The 26,927-nt window shown below is 53.2% G+C and overlaps 1 protein-coding gene and 1 long non-coding RNA gene across 6 annotated transcripts in view; one reads left to right on the forward strand and one right to left on the reverse strand.

Annotated features, from left to right (window-relative positions):
* LOC120391433 overlaps positions 1–26,927 on the forward strand; it is a 341,872-nt gene that overhangs the window by 129,833 nt on the left and 185,112 nt on the right. The gene's annotated exons all lie outside the window — the stretch shown is intronic.
* The window catches only part of LOC120391365 (adhesion G protein-coupled receptor E5-like), a 209,343-nt gene that overhangs the window by 81,288 nt on the left and 101,128 nt on the right, over positions 1–26,927 (reverse strand). For 2 of the 5 annotated variants that reach the window (XM_039514959.1, XM_039514958.1), the window contains exons 11-16: positions 20,370–20,525; positions 16,152–16,307; positions 15,205–15,360; positions 13,498–13,653; positions 5,946–6,080; positions 141–272 (exon numbers count right to left, since the gene is read on the reverse strand). In XM_039514959.1, coding sequence (XP_039370893.1) covers positions 141–272; positions 5,946–6,080; positions 13,498–13,653; positions 15,205–15,360; positions 16,152–16,307; positions 20,370–20,525 — 891 coding nt within the window. The remainder of the gene's footprint in view (positions 1–140; positions 273–5,945; positions 6,081–13,497; positions 13,654–15,204; positions 15,361–16,151; positions 16,308–20,369; positions 20,526–26,927) is intronic. The other 3 variants (XM_039514960.1, XM_039514957.1, XM_039514961.1) reach the window with 3 other exon arrangements.

Here is a 26,927-nt window from a genome sequence, read left to right on the forward strand (position 1 = left end):
ATGGGGGGTAGGGGGCTGGCGCAACATCCCAGACCAGTTCCCAGCGCCCTGCCCCCTCGGGCAAGACCTCTGCCTGTGTAACCCCAGGCCCTGCCCAGCCCCCCAGGTGTCCCCTCCATGCCCCCCGCGGCAGGACCCACCTTGGCACAGGGTCGTGTTCCTGTTGGAGGGGACGTAGCCGGCCCGGCACTCACACCAGTAGCTCCCGATGGTGTTGATACACGTGGCGTTGGGGCCACAGATATCTGGGGTCTTGTTGCACTCGTCGATGTCTGAGAGGGGAAAGTGGGGGAGGGGGTCACAAACACCACGGCTGGGGACGCATGGGGGCGAAGGACCATGGAGGCACCCCCCACCCATTGCAGGGGGCGTGGTCTGTCAGTCAGTCTGTCTGCTCCATCTAACCCCCCCCCCCATTCTATTCTCCTTTCTTCCCTGTTACGTGCAGGGCCCCAATCCTGGCAGCACAACTCCTCCCCCACCCCCCGGATCAGGGGCCCAACCTTTTCCAGACCAGGACCCTGCGATCCCCTCCCTGCACCAGCCCTTACAGAGCGGGGCTAAGGGGGGGCCCGATCAGCCAGTTAAGCTGCAAAGGGGAAGTGACTCAGGCTGCGTGCAGGGCGCTGGCTAGAAGGAAGCTCGCCTGGGACGGGACAGGTGGGGCTTCTCTACAGCCCGAGGGCTGGGCCCAGTGGTGGGGGCCTGAGGCGAGGGGGGCTAGGAAGCCCCGAGGGGGGGCTGGGAGCCCGGAGGAAGGGTTTCACTAGCAGGCATAGGACAGAGGGGTCTGACTTTGAAAGGCTCCCCCAGAATGGGGATCACAGTGTGACCTGGCCGGATGGCCGAGACATGGGGCAGCCGCGACTCCGGGAGCTGCAATGGTGGAGGAGAAGAAAGGGGGCGCTGAACTGGAGCTAGTCGCCAGAAGGGGGCGCCACGCTCAGCATTACAGACCCCCAGCCCCATGGGTCCCCTCCGCGTTCGGGATACACCCAGCCCCGCCCCTCCCCTGGAGTACTAGGAGAAGGGTGTGTGGGCTCTGCCCAGGGGAGTGCAGGGAATTGGGTGATGTCCCTTTAAACTAGTTTCTTTGCTCTCTGGTGGCGCTCACGGGGGTCTATGGCAGAAGCCCGCAGACCCCGACATGCGGCCAGGCCCTGCACGGCTGGTAAACGGGTTGTTTGGAAACAGCTGGACCCAGGGGATCCCCCTATTCCTAACACTGCGCAGTGAGCAGCGGCCCAACGTCCATTCCCAGATCCTGCTGTGACCCCCAGGCCCAGGGCCCCGCGGGGCGAATCCACCGAGCCCTCAGACGGATGACGTCAGCTCGACACTCGCTGCCGATCCGGCCTGTGGAAGCCGAAGCCAGAAGAGACCTGCCCAGCCTGACCCCCAGCATAGCCCCAGCTGGAGTTGCCACGCAGCGGTTTACTAATCTGGCCCCAAATGGAGGGGACAAAAACCCCTTGAAGTCAGTGGTGCTGCACCAATTTACACCACTGGGGTTCTGGCCCCCGCTTTGTGACCATTTCACATACAGCAGCACTGAGTTGGTGATGACGCATGGGGGATGGGCGCATCGTCAGTCATTGCCGTGGATTGGGGAAAGCGGTTGAGCTGCTGCGGAAATGGCCATGACCGATTCTCCCAGAAATCGCAGCCATGAACAAGTGCTGGAATTCGACATTCGCCTGCTTATTAACCCAACATTTCAGCTGGCCAATCAGGAAGCAGAGAAAGACCATGGGACTCAGGCAACCAAATTATACAACATCAGTGACAAGTTTTTGGAGGAAACAGTTTGCCAATAAAATCACACACATTTATCCACTCAAACAGTCAAAGGGTTGGCCGGTGAACCAGCAGGTTTGGATCAGCAGGCAGAGCTTTTATGCTGACACCCTCTGGCATTCAGATCAGCAGTGGCCTATCATTCACCATCCCTGGGGACATCCCTTGAGGAAGTAGGAGCAGGGCCACAGAAGAAAGCTAAGCTCTCCCTGATATTTATCCATAACGCTTTTACTTCTCACAGAAATCCTTGTGGCTAAAATCCCCTTCACCTGGACTTCAGCAAACAAGTCAATCAACGGGGAGAGTCCAGAGCACTCGCGGATCCTTCCCTTGGGCCGTGCTCCAGCAGCTCTTTCTCAGACTCCCCTTCTCTCTCTTTGCCATGGCAGCGTTTTGCTATTTCCCGCTATGCCCCTTCCCCTCGGTCATTATTTGCATAAAGGCAGCACCCAGCGTGCTGCACCCACACGGCCATAAAGAGCTTCTAGACTAAATGGACAAGAGGTGGGACAGAAAAACAGAGGGAGGGAATTGCCCAAGGACACGTAGCAGGAACAGAGCTGGGACTAGAACCCAACTCTTCTGAGTCCTAGTCTCATACCCAACCAACTAGACCCGTCTCTTTCCGCGCGTTTCTTCCATAAAAGGCCAAGAATGTGTCTCACCTGCCTCACCATGCAGATTTTACCCTCTGCTCCCCATCACTGAGAGGAGCTTTGTGTCCCCTGGGTCACAGCCCGGAGTGCATCAGGGCTGGAAAAAATCAGGGCCGCCCAGAGAGGGGGGCCAGTGGGGCAATTTGCCCCGGGCCCCGGGCTCTGCAGGGGCCCCCAAGAGATCAGCTGAGGCTCCCGCCTCTGCCCCTCTCCTGGAGCCCTAGCGCATCAAGCGGCGTGTCTCCGGCGGGGCCCCTGAGCCCCGCCCCGCTCAGAGCCGCGTGGTGAGGGGGCAGGGCTGGGAGCTCCGGGCTGAGCTCAGCTCCCTCCGCTCGGTGGGAGCTCACAGCCCCGCCCCTAACCACGCGGCTCTGAGCGGGGCGGGGCTCAGGCCCCGGTGGAGACACGCTGCAGCTGTCGGGCGAGGCGCTGAGGCTCCGGGTGAGTAGGGAGCTGGGGTTATGAGGCTGGGGCCGGGGGGGTTGGCTAAGGGGCAGGGAGTCCTGGGGACAGTCAGGGCACAGGGTGGGGCAGAGGTTGGGGGAGTGGTCAGGGGCAGGGAATGGGGTTGGATTGTGGGCATTCGGGGCTCTGTCAGGAGTCAGGGGCTGGATAGGGGTTGGGGCAGACAGGGAGCAGGGGTGGGGTCCCAGGGTGGTGGTGGGGGGTGTCTCTGGGGGATGGTGAGGGGACAAGGAGCAGGATGGGTCAGGGATTCTAAGGGGGGCAGTCGGGGGCAGGCAGTAGGTGGGGTCAGATAGGGGGCAGGGCCAGGCTGTTTGGGAGGCACAGCCTTCCCTACCCTGAAGCTCATTCAGCAGTTTGAGGCTTGCAGAAGAGCCAAGCTGTTAGCTTTTCCATTAGGGCTCCCGTCCCTTTCACTTCTCAAATGCCAAATTATAGTCTATGTAATTTCAGTGCCATAGGGAGATTCATGTCAGGGGAGGGTAGCTTCATTTAAAATTAGCCACTGGGGGGAGGGATCACATGAGAAGAGCAATATCCTTCCCAACCCTACGAAGGGAGAACCCCCTCCCCTGCATTCCCTGAGGCTTCAGAGGGGTTAATTCAGTGGTTCTCAAACTTTTGTCCTGGTGACCCTTTCACATAGCAAACCTCTGATGCGACCCCCCCCCCCTTTATAAATTGAAAACTCTTTTTTATATATTTAACACTATTATAAATGCTGGAGGCAACGCGGGGTTTGAGGTGGAGGCTGACAGCTCACGACCCCCAGTAATAACCTCGTGACCCCCTGAGGGATCCTGACCCCCAGTTTGAGAACCCCTGGATTAATTTAATTTTAGCACCCTTTGTCCATTCACATGCATGTGCTATTTTGAGCATTTCAGTTTTCACAACATAGGCTCATCCCAGATTCTGGAACAAGCTCAAATGCTCAGTTCGTGGAGTATGTACATAAGCTTTACTAAAGACAAACCCACAGTAACCATCTCCAGTTTGTGAGGGACCCCATGGAGCCAGTCTCTAGGAAACAGATAAATGCATGGAGATTAAGTCCATTAATGGCTATTAGCCAGGCTGGGTAAGGAATGGTGTCCCTAGCCTCTGTTTGTCAGAGAGTGGAGATGGATGGCAGGAGCGAGATCACTTGATCATTACCTGATAGGTTCACTCCCTCTGGGGCACTTGGCATTGGCCATTGTCGGTAGACAGGATACTGGGCAGGATGGCCTTTGGTTTGACCCAGTATGGCTGTTCTTATGTTCTAAGCTAAATGAACCCAAAGTTATGGAGACAGATATGAGTCAAGGAAGCCAGCAGAGTATCAGAAACCTGGAAGAATCTCTGCCTGGAGGGGCTCAGGTGTTTGGTTACAAGCTGAGGTGGTTCAAAAGTTTTGGATTTTTTTTAAGCAGAATTTTTTTATTGTTTCTTTAAACAATCAAACACAGCAAGCAGCAAATATTTGGCCACACACTTCTGACACCTCAAACCATGTTCAGGTTTTGGCAGACTAATTTCAGCTTTTCAATTAAAAAAACCACAACAAATTTTGAAGGAAAGCAGACATTGTCCGTGATTTTTTTCTGCTTTTTTAAACCCCCTAGTTTTCGATCCAGAAAAAGTTTTGATGGAAAATATTTGTCCAACCCTTTTAATGGGCTTTAGTGCCTTTTAGCTGATGCTGAGAACCAGTGATACCTTGTAAAGAAGTTTTCTCAAAACTGGGTTTGTGCCGAAATGCGGAAGGTTTATTTTTCCCAGGGGCGCCCGTGGGGGGGAGCAAGTGGGGCAATTTGCCGTGGGCCCCGCAAGGGCCCCCAGGAGAATATAGTATTGCAATTTTTTTATAGAAGGGGCCCCGAACATTTCTTTGCCCCAGGCCTCCTGAATTCTCTGGGCGGCCCTGGAAAAAATCCCTTGTTTCTTTGGCAAGAAACTCAACTTTTGCTCCATTGTTAAACCTCTTGGAAGGCAACGGGCCTACGCCATGCCTGTGAGGGGGCTTGTATGTGCCAGCCTCTAGCGAAGGCCGCTGAGCCACGGAACAAGGAGAGAGCAAGTTTGTCCTGGTCTAGTGGCTGGTTCCCATAAGTAGATAACAGCCTGCTACAATGACTAGCTAATGGAGTTACTCCCTTAGTTCCAGCAGCTGAGCTGTGTGCTTTCAGCAGGCAGGGTCTGCGTTTGATTCCTGCTAATGACCCAAGCTGGTTCCTTTGTGATGCCAGCTCCTTCCCCAGCCTTAGCAGCTGTTTAGGTTAATCGGGTTCCAGAAACTAAGGGGCTTTCTGAGCCCAAGCTGTATTAAAGGTTGATCCAACACAAAGTCCTCGGCTCCAACTCAGCCCAGTTTGCTTTGCAAAGATCTGACCTTCCCCCACCTCAAAGCTCTACTTTGAAAGAGCATCTTGGGCTCTGATTGCAGCTGCAGGTTTGGGGGGATGTTGCAGCTTCTAATGACATCTCCAAGCCCTATGCGTGTGCCGTGGTGGAATTAAGCAGCCTGGCAAGAGACATGGCGACCTTCAGTCCCTGGGCTCAGTTTCTAATTTGTAAGACAGGATCGGAGTCTCAGAACAGACACTTTGCCTGGGTGTGGCGCAGAGAAAGAACAAGACCTCAGGGCAACCTGGTTAGTTTCCCCATCCAGGCATGTGGGTTAGTGTCAGAGATCCTGGGTCAGCTCAGTGAAGGTGCATTAACAGCATCGCCAACGTCAAGCAATCAATAAAAGCCCCAAACCCTGAGCCAGGCTGCAAAAAAGTCACAGGATTTTTTTTTAAAATCCATTTTGGGTTCATTTTGTTTGACTCTGGTTTGGGAGCTGTCGGTCACCCCAGCGTAACGTTTGGCAGTTTTTCCTCCACCACGTGGGCTGGGCCCTAATTTTGATTTTAGCCAAAAGCAGAATCACGTGACTCCTGGAGGTGGGGCTTAAAGGCAACACCACACGTTAGTAACATTGCAGACAAGCCAGAAGCATCACGCCTTTGCCATGACAGTTTCCAATTCCGGTTGTACCTGTGCAGATCTTAGCCGTATCCTTTTGACTCTTCCCAAATCCCTCTCTGCATTTACACATGTAAGTCCCTGGCATGTTGATGCAGTTCCCGTGGGGCTCACAGATTGTGGTGTTTCGCTGGCACTCGTCAATGTCTGCAAGGAGGGAGAAAGCGCTGGGTCAGGCTGATCTAGGAGCTGGACCTTGGGCACTGGGGGACGCTGCTGGGGGATAATCCAGGCGTCCGACATGCACCATGCTCTGGGGAGACGGGGCTGGTTAGAGCCAGGAGTTCAGTGACTGGGTCAGGGAATGGGAGCAAGTGGCTATTGTCCGGAATGAGCCGCTCCAGCTGGGAAGGGAAAAGCAGCCCTGGCGGGACACGCGCCTGCTGCTTGCTAAAGCTCCCAAGTGGATCTGGCGATGCCCAGTGCCGCAATATCAGTGCAGACGGCAATGCCTGAATGAGGCGTCCGCCCCTGGAGGGGACAAATGGGGAGCTGCTTTGGAGGAAGGGGATAGAGAATAACTTGAGGGCTGGTCTAATGCCTGGATATCAATCAATGGGGTGACCTCCTCTGCAACCCATGAGCTGCCCTGGGCTCCCCCTTGCACACAGCAGTGCAGAACCAGAGGGGTTCTGAGACAGGCAATGAGAATGATCAGGGGCCTGGAAAATCCTGCTATGGAGAGAGATTGAAAAGACTGGGACTGTCACCTTAGAGTGAACGTAAGAGGAAGGGCCGGTGCAAGGATATTTTGCGCCCTAGGCGAAACTTCCACCTTGCGCCTCCACCCCCACCCCCCGAGCATCGCTTATTAAAAACTTTAAAAAATGAATGCAGCCTAACATGGCATTGTTCATTAGAATTAATACACATTCGGCTTGAACATTTATTAACTGAATTATTTAGTCCACATATTTAATGAAAATAAATGAATAACCTGACAGTGTTGACACTGTTATTGGTTTCACTTTGCACAACATAGCCTGGATCTGAAAATAAATCACATGCCTTCTACACAACACACTGTCACAGAGTCACACGTTAGAATTAATTTTTTGGCATTTTCAGTTTAGCAAATTTAGAAACAAGTTCCTCCAAGTCCGTGCTGTGAGCAATGTCATGTTCTGTTGACAAGGTCGAGAGCCCAACAAGTCTTTATTGCAACTCTGATGTCTGCATGTGTGTTTTTATCAACTTGAGCTTCGAGAAGCTTCACTCACCACTGGCCACAGAAAAAGGGAGAGTCAAGAGGATGCAAAGAGCAATAACTGTGTGGGGGACACTATCGGTCAGTTTATTTGTGCATATGAAGTTCAGTACATCTTGCGGTGATGCACTCTTTTGGACTCGTCGTGCAATAGCTTGCAATTCATTGCACAAGTCAAAGGCATCAGTATCTTTGGATTCACCATGTTGCAAAGCTTGCTCCAGATTCAAGCAATGTTCCATAATTTGCTTTGGTGTTGTATTTTGCAAACTGTAAACATCATATAGGAAGCCAAACACTGAACTAATTTGCTGCATCAGTGTGAATCTTTCTTCAACTGAAGGTATTGCTGTGTCGATGACTGCAAAGTAAAAGTTCACTTTGAATTTTTCTTTCAGATTATAAATAGGTTCGTCATCTGCTTCATGTGTGAACTGCTTCCTCTATTTTCTAATACGGATTGGATCTGGTTCAACAAGTGCCGGTACATCCAACTCCTCCGCAAGTTCACCTGCATCTACCAATGTTTTCTCAAAGTCTGTGTCACTTCTGCAGCCTACAAGAAACTTCTTGGTTTCTCCACGTTGATTAATGGCATCACTTATGTCGAATTCTTTCGCCTGAAGTTGTTTGCCAATCATGTTGATCTCAAACAATATGTCATACCACACAACAAGAGAAACAAGAAACTTGAAACGGCTTTTGCAAGATCCTTTGCATCAACTCGTGCCGTATTGCCAGATGACCCTGTTAGTGTACTGTCTTCATAGATGTCTATCAGAGCATCATAGATGTCACCAAGCTGATAGCGAAGAGGTTTCAAGGCATCAATTTGACTTTTCCATCTTGTTTCACTCAATGGTTTAACTGTGAGATTAGATACGTGGTGTGTTAGAACTTCCCAGCGACGTGTAGAAGCTGAGAAATACACGTACACACGTTGAACTAAATCAAAGAAGGCAGTTGCCTCCAAGCAACACGTTGCAGCATCATTAACAACCAAATTCAATGACTGTGCACTGCAAGGAACGAAAAAGGCTCGTGGATTAATATCCAGAATTCTTCGCCAGACACCATTTTCTTTCCCTTTCATATTGCTCCCATTATCATACCCTTGAGCACACAGGTTTTCTATAGGCAGTGACATCTCTTCTAACTGGTGAAGAATCGTTTCTGTCATACCAGCTCCAGTTGTCCCTGTAAGTGACAAATCCCAAGAAGTGTTCCTTTCTGAATACTGATTCAGTCTCATTCTCTGTCTCTGAAGTAGGCCTATCCACAAACCGAATGATTATGGTCATTTGTTCAACGTGGCCTGCATCTGGTGTACAATCTAGAATGATCGAAAAGTATTTTGCAGCATGAGCAGATGCTAGGATTTTTTGTTGGATGGCATTGGATAGAAGCTGAATAAGCTCGTTCTGTATGTCTTTCCCTAGGTGACGTAAACATTGAGTAAGAGATCAGGATGACTTTTCCTGAAAATTAAATGATGTTGATTGTAATCAGAAATACACCCTTTTTGGTCACCTATACTTCCTTCCTTCATTCTTTCATATAAAAATCTACTACTTTTTATTCTACCTTTATAATATTGAATTATTGTTATTAATAAAATTTATAAAATTAGAATGGCAGATACTCCGTCATACTGGGGTGTTGGGTTAGGTGGGGAAGGGAAGCAGATGGTTTGGGTCAGTGGGGGGTCTAGGTTTGGCTGGGGAGCAGAAGGGAAGCAGACCGGGTTGAGTCAGTGGGTATCGGGTTTGGTGGGGAAGGGAAGCAGACTGGGTTCGGGTCAGTGGGGTCAGGTTAGGTGGGGTAGGGAAGCAGACCGGGTTTGGTCAGTGGGGGTTCGGGTTAGGTGGGGGAGGGGAGCAGATCGGGTTGAGTCAGTGGGGTATCGGGTTAGGTGGGGGAGGGAAGCAGACCGGGTTTGGGGTCAGTGGGGTATCGGGTTAGGTGGGGGAGGGGAGCAGACCGGGTTTGGGGTCAGTGGGGTATCGGGTTAGGTGGGGGAGGGGAGCAGACCGGGTTCGGTCACTGGGGGTTCGGGTTTGGCTGGGGAGTGCCAGGGGAGCAGACTGGGTTTGGGTGTGGAGGGGGGTGGCGGACGGGGTAGGATTCAAAGAGCCGCAAGGTGAAATGGGCGCTCTCCTCTCCAGTCCCTGGCATGCAGCCGTGGGCCAAGTCACGGTGCAGTTGCACCAGGGCAATGGGAGCGTGTCGCCGTCCATCCTGCGCCTGGGCTGGGGAGTTGAATGCTGGGCTCTCGCTCCGGCAGGGGGCACGGGGCAGGCAGGACTGTGAGGCAGAGAGTGCGCGGCCCTCACACCAACGCAGGGTCGGGAGGGTAGAAAGCTGGGGCGCAGGGAGGTGGGTTAAAGCGGCTTAGCCGCCCCTCCACGCAAGAGAGCCTACAGAGCTGCCAGCTGTGGCCTCCCTCCCTTCTCTCCCCAGGGAGCAGAGCCTCTGCCCTGGAAAACCTGCAGCCTGCTCTGCGAGGAGCATCCCATGCAAGCCGACCCCGGCTGCACCGCACTGACAGCACCGCTCAGCCCCAGCTAGGGGACCAGACAGCAAATGTGAACAATCGGGACGGGGGCAGGAGGGTAATAGGAGCCTAGATAAGAAAAAGACTCAAAAATCGGGACTGTCCCTATAAAATCGGGACATCTAGTCACCCTAGCCCCAGCGGGGGGGGGGGGGTGTCTTACGCCTCCCCCACCTCCAGCTGCTCCACTCTCCTTCTGGCTGCTGCTGTGCAATGTACTACAAGACCGAGGAGCAAGTACTGTAATAATGTACCTACCAACACAGCAATCTGTACAATGAGCGATTCACAATCAAAGGACTTCACATGGCAGGAGCCAGAGAGCAAATGGGACTTCCCTGGTTTTCTGAATGGCAGGAGACAGGAGCCGGGGAGCAATTCGCTGGGAGCTGGTTCTTATCACCTCCTCCTCCCTATGGTCTGGGATGGAATCAAAGGATTTCCCTAATCGCTGGCTATGTAAATGGCAGGAGAGCAATTCATTGGGAGCCTAGTTCTCATCTACGTCCTCCCTACAGTCTGTGATCTGCAGCCTGAGCCTGCGTCTATTTTTAGGCACCGGCTTTTTAGCGCCCCCCAGATCTCGGCGCCCTAGAGGGCTGCCTAACTTGCCTAGTGCTTCCACCGGCCCTGGTAAGAGGGGACGTGTTAAGAGTCTATAAATGCCTGATGGGGACAGAGAAGGGAGATGGGGAGCTTCTGTTCTCCCCACCTCGTAACACGAGAGCCAGGGCCAGTCAGGGAAGTGAGAAGAGGGGAAATTCAGAACTGAGCCAAGGAAAGGCTGTTTCACGCAATGTGCGATTAGCCGGTGGAACTCCCCACCACAGGAGTCCCTGAGGCCAAGAATTTAGCAAGATTCAAGGAGCGACTGGACATTCATACGGATGATGAGAACAGCCAGAGGGATCATAGTTAAAGGCAGAAACATTTGGGAAGAGAGAGAAAACCTCCTGCTGTGGGGCTTCAGCCCAGCTGAGTATTAGAGACCAGGATGTGAGGGCAGATTATCCCCCAGCTGCCACTGCAAGGCTCTTTCACTGTCCTCTGCAGCATCTGGCTCTGGCCCGTTGGAGCCGGGATACCAGGCTAGATGGGCCTCAGCTCTGATCCCGTCTGTGCTGTGCAAGTGCCAGAGTTACTTGTGTCTCAGCCTGGCCAGCGCCCGGTTTTGTCTCTTCAGAGGCTGAGCTGCTCCCGGGGCAGACTGAACCCTGTCAGAATCTACCAGCTGCAACCTGCCAAGTGCTGCCTCCTCCGCCCCTCGACCCTGCGACACTCGCGGGTTCTCCTGACAGCACCAAGGCGGCTCCGCGTTTCCAGAACCTGCTTTATTCCGGAAACGACGTACAAGCGGGTTCCGCCCCCGAAGGCTTCCAAGAGTCCAGTGGGATGGGAACGGAGCTTCCAGCGTCCTTATCCATCCCATCCTGGTGCAACTGGGCTGTTTATAGCACGTAGCGCCGCAGCCGGGGCCCCGTGGTGTCAGGCGCTGTACACACATCCAGTCACAGCACAGACGCTGCTCCAAAGCGCTTTCCCCAGCTCCGACGCTCTGTCTGCTGGAGAAGGGGGGCCATGCGCTGGGTTCTCAGTGGTGCGGCCAGAGCTCTCCCCTCCCTCGGGCACACGGGTGTCCCGCGGCTTCCAAACTCGCTCTGAGTTGCAGGGAGCTCTGAGATTGGGTGTCTCTAGGGGCTTAAGTCCATGGGGAAATTGAGGGTAACAGCTCCTGTGGAATCGCTCCCCATCCGGACACTCTGGTCTGGAATAATCAGTGCGCTTCCAGAGAGAACAGCGATCGCCATCAATCCCCCGGGGCCAAGCCCTAGGGATTCTCCACACAGCTCCCGATACCAGCTATCCCCGCACAATCCCCGGGACGCTGGCTGAGATCCCTGCGGCGCTGATTTCTTCTTGTGACTAGACCCGCCCCAGGGCACTGGCTGGGGTGATCCCACGCGGCCTGGGGCTGGCGCAGGAACGGCTGGGCGAGGTCTCTGCCGGGGAAGCATTTGAACCAATGGGCTCCTGAGTTCTCCCAGTACTACGGGCCCGGTGCTCTGCGCAGGGCCGGCTCCAGACCCCAGCACACCAAGCACGCGCTTGGGGCGGCGTCCCACCCGAGGGCGGCAGGCGGCTACGGTGGACCTCCCGCAGACGTGCCTGCGGAGGGTCCGCTGGTCCTGCACGTCTGCGGGAGGTCTACCGGATCTGCTGGGACCGGCGACCGCCAGAGCGTCCCCCGTGGCGTGCTGCCCTGCCTGGGGCGGCGCAAATCCTAGAGCCGCCCCTGGCTCTGCGCCCCCCAAACGGGGGTGTAACGGGCGGTTTCCATGGGAACGGCCGGCTGGGACTTGATACAAGCTCTAACTACCGGCTGAACGTCGCAAACAAGGGCCTTGAACGCCCCGGCCCCTTCTCCGGTCAGGCCGCCCTGGCTGCCTAAGGGGGCATAATGGCCCCCTGGGAAACACCCTCCCACCCAGGGGGCTCCCTGCCAGTGTGGGGCTGGAAAAGACTCTGCTCCCAGCCCTGAGGGAGGGGGCAGATTGGGGGCGTGGCCGGGGTGCCCTGCGCTGGGGCTATTCCCTGCTCCCCAGGCCCATAGGGGGCAGAGCGCACTGTGCTGTACGTGGACCATCCACGAGGCCTCTTCCCAGGCTCAGGGGCAATAGCAGCCTGGATTGTGTGTGCTGGGGGCAGCGAGGGCCCCACCCGCCTCCCCAGAGCCTCCCTGCAAACCTAGGGGTTAATTCCCAATCCAAACACCGAGGCGGGGGAGATCCTGGCCCCCGTGCACTGGGGCAGCAGTTGAGGGTCACGGCTGATCACAGCCCCTGTGAGCAAATCCGGTGTCTTTGCTGCAGCCGGCAGCAGCTTCTGGTGCAGCACCAGGCGTGGAATGAGCCCAGGGGTGTGTGTATGTGAGGTGGGGGAACTGAGGAGGGTGCGGTGGGGGCCAGGGGAGAGCTCACCCTGGTAGGTGTTCCAGCGATCCCCAGACACTCATCAATATCTGCAGCACAAGAGGGGACGCTCTGTACAGTCCTGGCAGGGAGATGTTCCTGTACCACCCACCTGTACTGAGCTGGGTGATGGGACCCAGGCGACCGGGCCCCCAGGGAGCTTAACAATCACAGGCCTGGTTCTCAGCTACGCTCAGGCGGCACTAGGCTGCTCTGCCAGCGGAACAGCCACTGGAGAATCCCCCACCCTGCAAAAGGGGACACCCCACTGGTGTGGAGCTGCTGTCGGGGTCCTGCCCCCACCCTGCTCCGAGCCCCTGATGTAGGGGCCGAGGCCGGGGCCCAGCACTGCAGTTATTCCCTGCCCCCCAGGACCTAGGGGGAGGATCGGGAGTGGGGCTGGAGCACACTGTGCTGTGGCTATTCTCTCCTCACCAGGGCCCATGTGGGGCAGAGCGCACGGTGCTATTTCCATGGTTCATATACGAGTCCTCTTCCCAGCTCAGGAGGACATGAGCAGCCCAGATGCTGCGTGCTGGGGCCAGCGAGGGTCCCCTCCCCCCTCCCCAGCGCATCTCTGCAGCACAAGGAGTTTGCTCCGTGGGTCTGTTTCTAACCCCGAGGGTTTATTCCCTGTCCAAGCTCCAGGCACAGGGGTGAGACCGGCCCCGTGCCCTGCGGGAGCAGGTGAGGGTCACGTCTCATCACAGCCTGGCTGACGCCCTCGGGCCACTGCCAAAACCGGTGACAGCCCTGGTGCAGCGCCAGGCCTGGAATGAGCATTTGTGTGTGCGAGGGGGGGGTTTCAGCAGGTGGGGGCAGGGGAGAGCTCACCCTGGCAGCTGTTCTCACTCGCGTTCATGAACTTGGCTTTCCCAGAGCTGGGCTCGTAGCCATCGATGCAGGTGCAGTAGTAACTCCCAGACACGTTGGTGCAGATTGCGTGGGGTCCACAGTCTGCCGGGCTCAGGCCCTGACACTTGTCCATATCTGCAACACAAGAGGGGATGCGCTGTACAGTCCTGGCAGAGAGATGTTGCTGTATCACTCACCTGTACTGAGCTGGGTGTTGGGTCCATTGCGACTGGGACCCTGGGCGTTTAACAATCACAGGCCTGACTCTTAGCTACACTCAGAGGGCACTAGGCTGCTCTGGCAGCAGAACGGCCATTGGAAAATCCCCCACCCTGCAAAAGGGGCCACCCAGCTGGTGTGGAGCTGCTGTAGGGGTCCTGCCCCCACCCTGCTCCTAGCCCAGAGGTGGGGAAACTACAGCCCGTGGACCACATCCGGTCTGCATGACCATCCTTCCTGGCCCTTGAGCTCCCGGCTGGGGAAGCTAGCTCCTGGTCCCTCCCCTGCTGTCCCTCCTCCCCTGCAGTCTCAGCTCATGATGCAACCAGCGCTCCAGGAAGTGCGGTTGCCAGTCTCCTGATGCTCTGAGTGGCATGATAAGGGGGTGGGATAAGGGGTTCTGGGGAGCAGTCAGAGGACAGTTGGATGGGGTGGAGCTTCAGGAGGGGGGCAGTCAGGGGACAGGGTGTGTGTCAATAGGTGTGGGAGTCCCGGGGGGCAGTTTAACATACATAAACATTTAACATAACATAATTGGAGATATACCAATCTCTGAGAAGTGGAAGGGACCTTGAAAGGTTGTTGAGTCCAGCCCCTGCCTTCACTAGCAGAACCAATTTTTGCCCCAGATCCCTAAGTGGCCCCTTCAAGCATTGAGCTCATAATCTTGGGTTTAGCAGGCCAATGCTCAAACCACTGATCTATCCCTCCTACCCATCCATCCAGGGGCATGGCATCCTGGGAGGGTCCAGTCACTCTACAAGGAGCAGGGGGGGTTGGATGGGTCGGAGTTCTGAGGGGGCCAGTCGGGGGCAGAAAGTGGGAGGGGGAAGATAGGGGCAGAGACCAGGCGGTTTGGGGAGACACAACCTTCCCTACCCGGCCGCCATACAGTTTCGTACCCCGATGTGGCCCTCGGGCCAAAAAGTTTGCCCACCCCTGTCCTAGCCCCTGATGTAGGGGCCGAGGCCGGGGCCCAGCACTGCAGCTATTCCCTGCCCCCCAGACCCGTGGGGGAGGATCGGGGGTGGGGCTGAGGCACACTGTGCTGTGGCTATTCTCTCCTCCCCAGGGCCCATAGGGGGCAGAGTGCATGGTGCTATTTCCATGGCCCAGACACGAGGCCCCTTCCCAGCTCAGGGGGACACTAGCAGCTCAGATGCTGCGTGCTGGGGCCAGCGAGGGTCCCCTCCCCCCTCCCCAGCACATCTCTGCAGCACAAGGAGTTTGCTCCGTGGGTCTGTTTCTAACCCCGAGGGTTTATTCCCCATCCAAGCGCTGGGCACAGGGGTGAGCCCGGTCCCATGCTCTGCGGAAGCAGGTGAGGGTCACGTCTCATCACAGCCTCGCTGACGGCCTTGGGCCACTGCCAAAGCCGGTGACAGCCCCGGTGCAGCGCCAGGCCTGGAACGAGCATTTGTGTGTGCGAGGGGGGGTGTCAGCAGGTGGGGCCAGGGGAGAGCTCACCCCGGCAGCTGTTCTCACTCGCGTTCATGAACTTGGCTCTCCCAGAGCTGGGCTTGTAGCCATCCCTGCAGGTGCAGGAGTAATTCCCAGACATGTTGATGCACTTTGCGTGGGGTCCACAGGTTACTCCAGCAATCCCCAGACACTCGCTAATATCTGTAATGCAAGAGGGGACGCTCTGTACAGGCAGGGAGACGTTCCCCGTATTACCTTCCCCAACCCCCCCTGCACTGAGCCGGGTGATGGGACCCAGGCGACTGGGCCTCAGGCAGCTTAACAATCACAGGCCTGATTCTCAGCTACGCTCAGGCGGCACTAGGCTGCTCTGGCAGCGGAACGGCCACTGGAGAATCCCCCACCCTGCAAAAGGGGCCACCCCAGCTGGTGGGGAACTGCTGTCGGGGTCCTGCCCCCACCCTGCTCCTAGCCCCTGATATAGGGGCCAAGGCCGGGGCCCAGCACTGCAGCTATTCCCTGCCCCCCAGGACCCATGGGGGAGGATCAGGGGTGGGTCTGGGGCACACTGTGCTGTGGCTATTCTCTCCTCAGCAGGGCCCATAGGGGGCAGAGCGCACGGTGCTATTTCCATGGCCCAGACACGAGGCCCCTCCCAGCTCAGGGGGACACGAGCAGCCCAGATGCTGCGTGCTGGGGCCAGCAAGGGTCCCCTCCCCTCTCTCCAGCGCATCTCTGCAGCACAAGGAGTTTGCTCCGTGGGTCTGTTTCTAACCCCGAGGGTTTATTCCCCATCCAAACACCAGGCACAGGGGTCAGCCCGGCCCCATGCTCTGCGGGAGCAGGAGAGGGTCACGTCTCATCACAGCCTCGCTGATGCCTCAGGCCACTGCCAAAGCCGGCAGCAGCCATGGTGTAGCGCCAGGCCTGGAACGAGCATTTGTGTGTGCGAGCTGGGGGGTCTCAGCAGGTGGGGCCAGGGGAGAGCTCACCCTGGCAGCTGTTCTCACTCGCACACGTGAAATTCGCTTTCCCAGAGCTGGGCTCGTAGCCATCGATGCAGGTGCAGAAGTAACTCCCAGGCGTGTTGGTGCAGTTTGCGTGGGGTCCGCAGTCTGGCGGGCTCGGGCCCAGACACTCGTCAATATCTGCAGCACAAGAGGAGACGCGCTGTACAGTCCTGGCAGGGAGACGTTCCTGTACCACCCACCTGTACTGAGCTGGGTTATGGGTCCATTGTGACTGGGACCCTGGACGTTTAACAATCACAGGCCTGACTCTCAGCTACACTCAGGCGGCACTAGGCTGCTCTGGCAGCGGAACGGCCATTGGAAAATCCCCCACCCTGCAAAAGGGGCCACCCAGCTGGTGTGGAACTGCTGTAGGGGTCCTGCCCCTGGGGAAACTACAGCCCGTGGATCACATCCAGTCCGCGTGACCATCCTTCCTGGCCCTTGAGCTCCCGGCCGGGGAAGCTAGCCCCTGGTCCCTCCCCTGCTGTCCCTCCTCCCCCGCAGCTTCAGCTCATCATGCCACCAGCACTCCAGGAGGTGCAGCTGCCAGTCTCCTGATGCTCTGAGCGGCATGGTAAGGGGGCGGGGAACAGGGGGGTTGAATAAGGGGCAGGGGGTCCCCAGGAGCAGTCAGAGGACAGTGAGCAGGGGGATGGAATGGAGGTTCAGGAGGGGGGTGGTCAGGGGACAGGGTGTGTGTGAATAGGTGTGGGAGTCCCAGGGGGCCTGTCAGGTCAGGGGTGTGAATGGGGTTTGGGGCAGTCAGGGTTGGATAGAGGGTGGGGTCCCAGGGGGGCAGTTTAACATAACATAATTGGAGATATACCTCCTAGAACTGGAAGGGACCTTGAAAGGTCATTGAGTCCAGCCCCCTGCCTTCACTAGCAGAACCAAGTACTGGTTTTTGCCCCGGATCCCCAAGCGGTCCCCTTAAGGATTGAACTCACAACCCTGGGTTTAGCAGGCCAATGCTCAAACCACTGAGCGATCCCTCCCACCCAGGGGCATGGCATCCTGGGAGGGTCCAGTCAGTCTACAAGGAGCAGGCGAGGTTGGATGGGTCGGGGTTTCTGAGGGGGGCAGTCAGGGGGCAGGAAGTGGGAGGGGCTGGATAGGGGGCAGAGACCAACCTTCCCTACCTGGCCCTCCATACAGTTTCAGACCCCGATGTGGCCCTCGGGCCAAAAAGTTTGCCCACCCCTGTCCTAGCCCCTGATGTAGGGGCCAAGGCTGCGGTGCCCAGCACTGCTGCTATTCCCTGACCCCCAGGATCCATGGGGGAGGATCGGGGGTGTGGCCAGGGCACACTGTGCTGTGGCTATTCTCTCCTCCCCAGGGCCCATAGGGGCAGAGCGCACGGTGCTATATCCATGGCCCAGACACGAGGCCACTTCCCAGGCTCAGCGGGACACTAGCAGCTCAGATGCTGCGTGCTGGGGCCAGCGAGGGTCCCTTCCCCCCTCCCCAGCGCATCTCTGCAGCACAAGGAGTTTGCTCCATGGGTCTGTTTATTCCCCATCTAAGTGCCGGGCACAGGGGTGAGCCCGGACCCATGTGCTGTAGGAGCAGACAAGGCCACGACCTATCAGAGAGGGGCCTGGAGGCCATTTGGCCTGGGCCGCAAGTTCAAAGGGGACTCAAATTTAGACACTTAATTTTGTTGCATTTGATAAGTCCAACCCCCTGCTCAAAGCAGGACCAAACCCAACTAAATCAATCATCCCAGCCAGGGCTTTGTCAAGCCTGACTTTAAAAACCTCTAAGGAAGGAGATTCCACCACCTCCCTAGGTAACCCATTCCGGTGCTTCATCACCCTTACTAGTGAAAAAGTTTTTCCTAATGTCCAACCTAAACCTCCCCCTCTGCAACTTGAGACCATTACTCCTTGTTCTGTCATCTTCTACCACTGAAAACAGTCTAGATCCATCCTCTTTGGAACCCCCTTTCAGGTAGTTGAAAGCAGCTATCAAATCCCCCCTCATTCTTCTCTTCTGCAGACCAAACAATCCTAGTTCCCTCAGCCTCTCCTCATAAGTCATGTGCTCCAGCCCCCTAATCATTTTTGTTGCCCTCCGCTGGACTCTCTCCAATTTATCCACATCCTTCTTGTAGTGTGGGGCCCAAAACTGGACACAGTTCTCCAAATGAGGCCTCACCAGTGCTGAGTAGAGGGGAATGATCACATCCCTCGATCTGCTGGAAATGCCCCTACTTATACAACCCAAAATGCCATTAGCCTTCTTGGCAACAAGGGCACACTGTTGACTCATATTCAGCTTTTCGTCCACCATAGCCCCTAGGTCCTTTTCTGCAGAACTGCTGCCCAGCATTCGGTGCCTAGTCTGTAGCAGTGCATGGGATTCTTCCGTCCTAAGTGCAGGACTCTGCACTTGTCCTTGTTGAACCTCATCATATTTCTTTTGGCCCAATCCTCTAATTTGTCTAGGTCCCTCTGTATCCTATCCCTACCCTCCAGCGTATCAACCACTCCTCCCAGTTTAGTGTCATCTGCAAACTTGCTGAGAGTGCAGTCCACACCATCCTCCAGATCGTTAATGAAGATATTGAACAAAACCGGCTCCAGCACCGACCCTTGGGGCACTCCACTTGATACCGGCTGCCAACTAGACATGGAACCATTGATCACTACCCGTTAAGCCCGACAATCTAGCCAGTTTTCTATCCACCTTACCGTCCATTCATCCAGCCCATACTTCTTTAATTTGCTGGCAAGAATACTATGGGAGACTGTATCAAAAGCTTTGCTAAAGTCCAGAAATAGCACATCCACTGCTTTCCCCTCATCCACAGAGCCGGTTATCTCATCATAGAAGGCAATTAGGTTAGTCAGGCATGAAGTGCCCTTGGTGAATCCATGCTGACTGTTCCTGATCACTTTCCCCTCCTTTAAGTGGTTCAGAATTGATTCCTTGAGGACCTGTTCCATGATTTTTCCAGGGACTGAGGTGAGACTGACTGACCTGTAGTTCCCTGGATCTTCCTTCTTCCCTTTTTTAAAGATGGGCACTACATTAGCTTTTTTCCAGTCGTCCGGGACCTCCCCCGATGACCATGATTTTTCAAACATAATGGCCAATGGTTCTGCAATCTCATCGGCCAACTCCTTTAGCACCCTCGGATGCAGCACATCTGGCCCCATGGACTTGTGCTCGTCCAGCTTTTCTAAATAGTCCCGAACTACTTCTTTCTCCACAGAGAGCTGGTCATCTCCCCATACAATGCTGCAGAGTGCAGCTGTCTGGGAGCTGACCTTGTCTGTGAAGACAGAGGCAAAAAAAGCATTGAGTACACTAGCTTTCTCCACATCCTCTGTCGCTAGATTCCCTCCCTCATTCAGCAAGGGGCCCACACTTTCCTTGACTTTCTCCTTGTTGCTAACATACCTGAAGAAACCCTTCTTGTTACTCCTAACATCTCCGGCTAGCTGCAACTCCAAGTGTGATTTGGCCTTCCTAATTTCACTCCTGCATGCCTGAACAATACTTTTATACTCCTCCCTAGTTATTTGTCCAATCTTCCACTTCTTGTAAGCGGTTCTTTTGTGTTTAAGACGAGCAAGGATTTCACTGTTAAGCCAAGCTGGTCGCCTGCTATATTTACTTTTCTTCCTACACATCGGGATGGTTTGTTCCTGCAACCTCAACAAGGTTTTTTTAAAATACAGCCAGCTTTCCTCGACTCCTTTCCCCATCAGTTCCCTGAGAGAGTTGAAGTCTGCTTTTCTGAAGTCCAGGGTCTCTGTTCTACTGTTCTCCTTTCTTCCTGGTGTCAGCTGTGGGACTAGAGCGTGTGAATGGGCTCCCCATGCTTAACGTCAGCTGTGACATTGCACAACAGCGAGATTTTCCTCAGTAATTAGTACATTTGCACAGAAAAACGCTACAAAAGCATTTGTTAAATAAACAATATTTAAATTACGTCTCACTCTTTTTTTGGTGCTTTGTTTTCATGTGTCATCATTTTGTATGTTTATTATGGCTGGAGGCCTCAACAGCTGGAAGTGGCCTGCGCCTCTCTGGACCTCTGAGACGGCCTGGGCTAGGGTCAGGTCTCATCACAGCCTGGCTGAGGCCTCGGGCCACTGCCAAAGGTGGCAGCAGCCCCAGTGCGGCCCCTTGCTGGGAATGGGCATGAGGGGTGGGGGTCTCAGCAGGTGGGGGCAGGGGAGAGCTCACCCCGGCAGCTGTTCTCACTCGCGTGCGTGAAGTTGGCTTTCCCAGAGCTGGGCTCGTAGCCATCGATGCAGGTGCAGTTGTAACTCCCAGGCACGTTGGTGCAGTTTGCGTGGGGTCCGCAGTCTGCCGGGCTCGGGCCCTGACACTCGTCAATATCTGTAATGCAAGAGGGGACGCTCTGTACAGTCCTGGCAGGGAGACATTTCTGTATCACCCACCTCTGCTGAGCTGGGTGGTGGGACCCAGGCGACCGGGCCACTAGCAGCTTAACAATCACAGGCCTGATTCTCAGTGACACTCAGGCCACTCAGAGCTTGGCTGCTCTGGCAGGGGAGCGGCCACTCAAGAATATGGTGTATTGAAAACTGTGCTAACATCACAAGCTCTCACTTAACATCTGCAAGGGGCTTTCCTGGTCCTGCTTGCGGGCTAGGGGGCTTGGATGACAAGTATGTGATCTGGGGTTTTCAGCAGTGTGTCTGCCAAAGGGCCAGCCTAGAGCAAAGAGGGTTAGTTGTGCCCGTCTGCCTTCAGGAGCAGCCTGCTTTGTCTCTCTCTGTTTGGGGTCCTCGTGTGCTAGGGTTCTGGATTCTGAGAATAACCTCGTGTTGAGCTGCAGCCTGCCAGCGAGAGGATGTGACGCCTTGTTTCTAACTGTGTGCGTGTGCTGTGACTGTAACAGAGGGAAGGGGACCTTCAGACCCCAGAACAGCCACTGTGGCCTCTATGGGCCAAGCCCCAATGGGGCCAAGATTTGGGGAGATTGAGGAGTCCATGGTTGAAGCTGAGTTGCCCAAGGGGTGGGAACACTGGGACTTGGCAGAAATCCCCCTCAGGTTCCAGTCACAGAGGAACACACAGGCATTGCCAGCCTGGGTCAGCCCCAAGGCCCCTCTACCCCGGTATCCCGTCTGCGACGGGTGCTACAGAGGAAGGTGTCAGAGTCCCGCAGCAGCAGCCGGGAGATAATCTGCCCCCATGCAGGGCTCCTCCTGATCTCTAATAGTCAGAGGTCGACTTAAGCCCTGAAGTGGGAGCTTTTCTCTCCCTCCCAGAATTATTGTCCATTAACTAGCACAGCTCCAGGCATTGTCGTTCCCCATAGAACCAGCCGGTCCCTCTTTAAACCTCGACACATTCACAGCCCCCTGGCCGCGGTAGCAGTGAGTTCCAGAGGCTAATGCTGCCCTGGGTGGAGGAGTATTTCCTTGTATCTGCTTTGAATTTGCCCCTTTTCCATTCAGTTCAGTCCACACACTGCCCATTGCTCACTGGTCTTTCTAAAGCTCCTGATTTTCTAAGTGAATCTGATTTTTTTTAATGCCTGGGATTGTCGTCACGAGCTCAGCCATGCACTTAAGACCCACTGGAGCCAATTTAAGTATGTCGCTGGGCAGGGCTGGAGCTAAGCACGTGCTTTGCTGACTCGGGGGGCTCAGGGAGCACAGACAGGGACCAACACCAAGCGATTTAGCAGCTGGCAGCTTCCACCATCCCCCAGTAGAGACACCAGCATGTGGGTATCCCCTGCCAGGGGACTGGCATTGGTGCATGCGCCAGCTTCACCAGCGCAAAGGGGTCTCCAAATCCACTGGACTGCGAGCCCAGAGAGACCTCTCGGTCTGTGCCCTGGACAAACTCCCTGCCCTGGGGGAGTGACGCGGAGCTGCCCAGCCCGTGTGTCCCTGCGCCATGCCGCTGGAAGCCAGGGTGTCTGAGGGAAGCCTGGGGCTGGGCTGGCAATGCCAGTCCCAGCACATCCCCCTCACAGCACAGCCCTGGGGGAGCGACATGGAGCTGGAGCAGAGAGAGGCTGGAGCAGGGGCCTGGCACAAGGCCAGAACCAAAGTCAGCAGAAGTGATGCTCTGAGCAAAGTCCGGCCCTGTGGGACACTGAGCCAGAAAGGGTTAAGCACCTTGCAGGCTAAATGACCCAAATTCTGCCTTTGAAGCCTGTGGAAGCCAATTAATAATTAACAAGGATTTGAAAAGATCTTAATGAATGTTAGTTAGTTAGCATGAGTTAGGCTAGCTGTGACCCTAATGACGTGAGATTTGTAGAAGCAAGATAATGTAAGACAGAGTGAATTGTGTGAAAGTTATTACGACCTTGCAATATGCAGTCTTGTTTTTTTCTAGTAGTGAGACAAATAAGATAGCAGAAAAGCTTATGTATAAACAAAATATATTTGTTGCTTTTTACCGTCTGTATTATTGCTAGAAATCGTCTGTAACAAAGGTATAAAGGCTTGATGTAATTGTTTACCAGTTGAGAGACCTGTCCGGGACTGGGGTGACCCTGTGTCCTATGGCACTCTCTCCCTCCATTGTAATTACTGGAGAAATAATAAAGTATTTGATTTTGCTGCACCCAAACAAAAAGCAAGAACTAAGTTTTTCTCCGACAATTTGGGGGCTCGTCCGGGATGGCAACGCCCACGGACCCACAGACGGCTACTACGGATCATTCCCCTTCGAACCCCATGGCGCCACATGAGAGGTATGAGACCTTTTGAAATCTCTATTGGGGTATCGGAGGAGGATTTTCCCTGAGGACGTCTGTCTCTGTTGGGCTCACGCCATCTGAACTTATTGACTGTGCAGCAGGATCAGATGCAAAGTGGTATTGGGGAAAGGCCCCAATAAGGTTAGTTTATTGCAGTACTGGGAACTGCTGAGTTGGCCAAGGAAATGCATAAGGTAAATGCATAAGGTAATGCATAGGTAAATGCATTAGAATGCACCGGTGCTGAGGGGTTTTTAACCGCCTCAAGAGGGGTTGTCATACCGCCTCATGGTATTGGTCCGGACCAGGTAAAGATGCATCGTGGTTAAAAAAAAAAATTAAAAAGATAAAAAGGTTAAAAAAAGGGTTAAAAAAAAAAGAGGCCTTGGTGTGTGTGTGTGTGTACACCAGTGTGAGTGATCGTTATCGGAAGACGCCCAGAGTACCCTGTGAAGCGGAAGCTAATGATCAGGACTGCTCTAACGCAAGCCCGGTAACTAGTGAATCTTTAGGAGATCCGACCCACGGTGGGCTGACTCAGCCTGGCATAGTCCAGCGAGGAAGCTGCCTGGGTCTAGGAGTGTGTGAACCCATCTTCCCTCCCCTTTCCCTTCTGTGTGGGCTACTGACAATCTGATCATCTCACTGGATGCAATTAGAGTAAGCGCGCCTCCCAGAGACTAGCCGACGCTCTTGCTGAAGGGAGGTGTAGGAGAGTCGTAGTCTTCCTTGTGAGTCTCTCCTGTGTGAGTGCCCTGTAGGGAAAGATCCTTAGTTTTTGAGCCGCTAGCGCGGACAGGGCACCCTCTCTGTGTGTGTAAGTGGAACATGGGTAAGGGACAGTCTAAACATTCCACCTTACCCCCTAAGGGTACCCCAGCATATTACATGTACGTACATTATGGTCCTAAAACCTGCAGGTATTTAGAGAATTGGAATCTTCACACGTGTGAAAATCCATCTAAACAATGCCCATTAAAAGGTACCTTCAATCTAAATAAGATCATATATCTCAGAGGAGCCTTTAATCACCAAAGAAAAGCCTCTGACACAGTGTGAGCAATTTGTCTAGGAACAGGTTAATTTGAAATTCAGCTTAGCCTGAGATAAAGGAGAAGTTGTTTTGTGTTCAAGGTCAAGAATCAGTGCGGACTATGCTAAGTGCAAAGAAAACTGCTTTCAGCCTCAGCTGATGTGGAAAATAAAGACAGAGGCAAACCAAAGGCAGTACAAGTTACAGAATTGAATTGTATTTGCAAAGCTTAGCTTTCCAGTGAGACATGTGAGTATTAAAGTGGCTTAAGGCTTGGGGCATTCATGTTTTTCCTGTGTGAGGTGGGAGCATTCCCAACACTCTCCATTGTTGTTTTATTATTTTTAATGAAGCTTTAAAATTTGATTATATGCTCTGTCAGTCTGATCACCTGACATGAGGGATAAATTAGTAACAGGAATTTGTCACAGTTTGGTGAGCAATTATGTATGGGGGAGCCCTGCAGAATTTCCACCTCTATCTGTTTTACCCTTGTTATTTTATGTTTGCTTTGTTTGGTATTGTTGGTGTTATATGATAAGGATTGTATGATTATAGGTGAGCCCTAATAGAATAAGGAAACACTATCTGGTTTTGTTCTGTTTTGTTTAACCGGTTACTGTTGTTTTTCTGCTCTGTTCATTTGGGCGTTGGGTGTGTGAGCGAACTGAACTTCTCATTCTGTAATTCCTCAGAGTGGAAGCCATGTGTGCGATGAAGCTCTGAGGTTGTATTGAGATCTTTCTGTCCCGCCCCCTGTAACGGACAATGTAATAGAAGTAGAAAAATCTGGCTTAGACTGTAATTCTCTCTGCTTTCTGTGTAATTTTCTTTTCTGTTTAAGTGCCAGCATACAAATGGGTGGGTCTCTGGGTAGACCCCCTAAAGTGGTTTGGATTATGTGTTAAGTAAATGGCCTTTACCCAATGGCCATGTATTTTTGCCCGGGTAGCAACCCTTACTAGGGAGGACTCGTAGTCTTGTGAGTAGAAATGTTTTGGGGTATAGACCAGAAGGGTGGGAGCTAGTTGAGAAGCTCACCATCCTAGCTAAACTGGTAGAGGAGCGAATTAGTGCCCCTGGAAGGCACGGTTCCGCGAGAAAAAAAGGATCGGGCCCAGACGGGCAGGCAACAGACAAAGAGATTGGAAAACAGGTTGGAAACTTTTCAGGGTGTAGTGGAAAGAAGGAGTAAGTGAATATAAGCATGAGGATTTCAAATACTCAAGAGGATATTTGGAATGGTGATTTGAGTTGATAAAAGTGACTGTTGGGAAACAAGCAAGTGATTTTTAAGAAAGGGAAATGTTGACTCTGTAGTTGCTGGAGGGAACAGCAGTTGAACTTTGTAAAAATGCTAAAGAGACAAGTTTTTGGTGTCTTTGAAATGTTTGTAAATAAATTCAGGCAAAGAAATTATTAGATTGCAATCATTTGGCTATGAACAATTTTGTTAAATCAGTTCAAGAATGTATACAGTGCTATGTAATGAAAATTTTATTAGGCTATAAAGGCACTATAAGTGGTGATGTTTTCTTTCAGTGTTTAAAAGCAGGAGTTAAAAGAAAAAAAGCGAGCCAGAAAGCATCTGTGTTAATGCAAATTAACTAACTGATAAGGTAGAGGCCGCTGAACCAGGGCTGTCTAAGAAACACATACGAGAAAATATGGGGTAATTCCTCTGTTTTGCCTAGAATCAACAAGAGTATTTGTATATTTTAAGTATTTAACTGCCCAGAAGGGGTGGATCTCTGTTTTTGTCTTTCAGATAATCAAAGAAAACTAATGCCAGCTGCACAACATTCAACGTACCATGATTTACTGGCACGGTCAAAATTATGTTGTGTGTTCTATGTTCTGTCTTGTGGTGTTTGTCTCGTGGCCAGAATTGTTGTGTTTAATATTTTCATGGGATGGTCTGATTTGAACTCAGGCGGAAGTGTTGGATTGAAATGCAGATACTTGTTTTGTTCAACTTAGAATACAAAGTGTTTGGTTACATCAGAAAAATGTGATATACTAAAGTCTAATACATTTTCTTAAGTAAGAGAAAGAAACTACATTGGCCAAATCTTTTAATTAAGAATTGTTGTTAAAATTTGCATACTAACAGTCTTTGGAAGCAAGGACATGAAAAGTTAACCCACTCCCCATATTGTACAAGGGATCCTTCTGGCTACCTCAGACTTTTAGCCACAGGGCTGGGGATGGTGGAAAGCTATTGGACTAGAGGTTATATTAAGTGAACTTCTCAAAGTGGGTGTGCTTGTCCTGGCTTGTTGTTCCAAAGTTCTGTTATACGGTTATTTTAATGAAAGGGTATATGTGGCATACATTGAATAATAAGACTAATGTACTGTATAACGGTAATATTTATGTGTTCATGGTATAAAAGAAGGTGTATAAGTAAAGAGTAAAAGTTTCCTTTGTAGGTTAAAAAAACAAGCCATGAAGGGAGAAAAAAGAATAGCTAACATGCGCTGGCCCCAGTCAAGGACACCGCTCACGACTAGGACTTCACTGACTACCAAGGAAAGGGGGGCATGGTTGCTGCAGTTCAACGAAATTGGTGTGCAGCAGGCAGCCCACCCTCCTCCTTGGGGCCTTTTGTAAATATTCAGCTTGATTTTATTTCAATGTCTAAATGTTGTGGTTATGGATATGTATTAGTTTTCGTTGATGTATTTACTAATTGATTGCAGCTTTTCCCTGCAGGAAAGCAGATGTCAGGACTGTTGTGAAATTTTGCTTAAAGATTTTGTGCCACGTTTTGGCATCCCTGTGAGTATCAACAGTGATCGTGGAACTCATTTTACTGGACAGATTGTAAAGGAGTTATGTGCAGCTCACTGCCCTCACCACCCACAGTCTGCTGGGACAGTGGAACGCCAGAACGGGATTTTAAACGAATAAACTGGCCAAGATTTGTGCTGACACAAACTTAAAGTGGCCAGATGCCCTTCCTTTGGCACTGATGAGTATGGGAGCCATTCCCAATCGAAAGACTGGACTCAGCCCT

The sequence above is a fragment of the Mauremys reevesii genome, linkage group 25 (genome assembly GCF_016161935.1).
Source record: "Mauremys reevesii isolate NIE-2019 linkage group 25, ASM1616193v1, whole genome shotgun sequence".
Lineage (NCBI taxonomy): Eukaryota > Metazoa > Chordata > Testudines > Geoemydidae > Mauremys > Mauremys reevesii.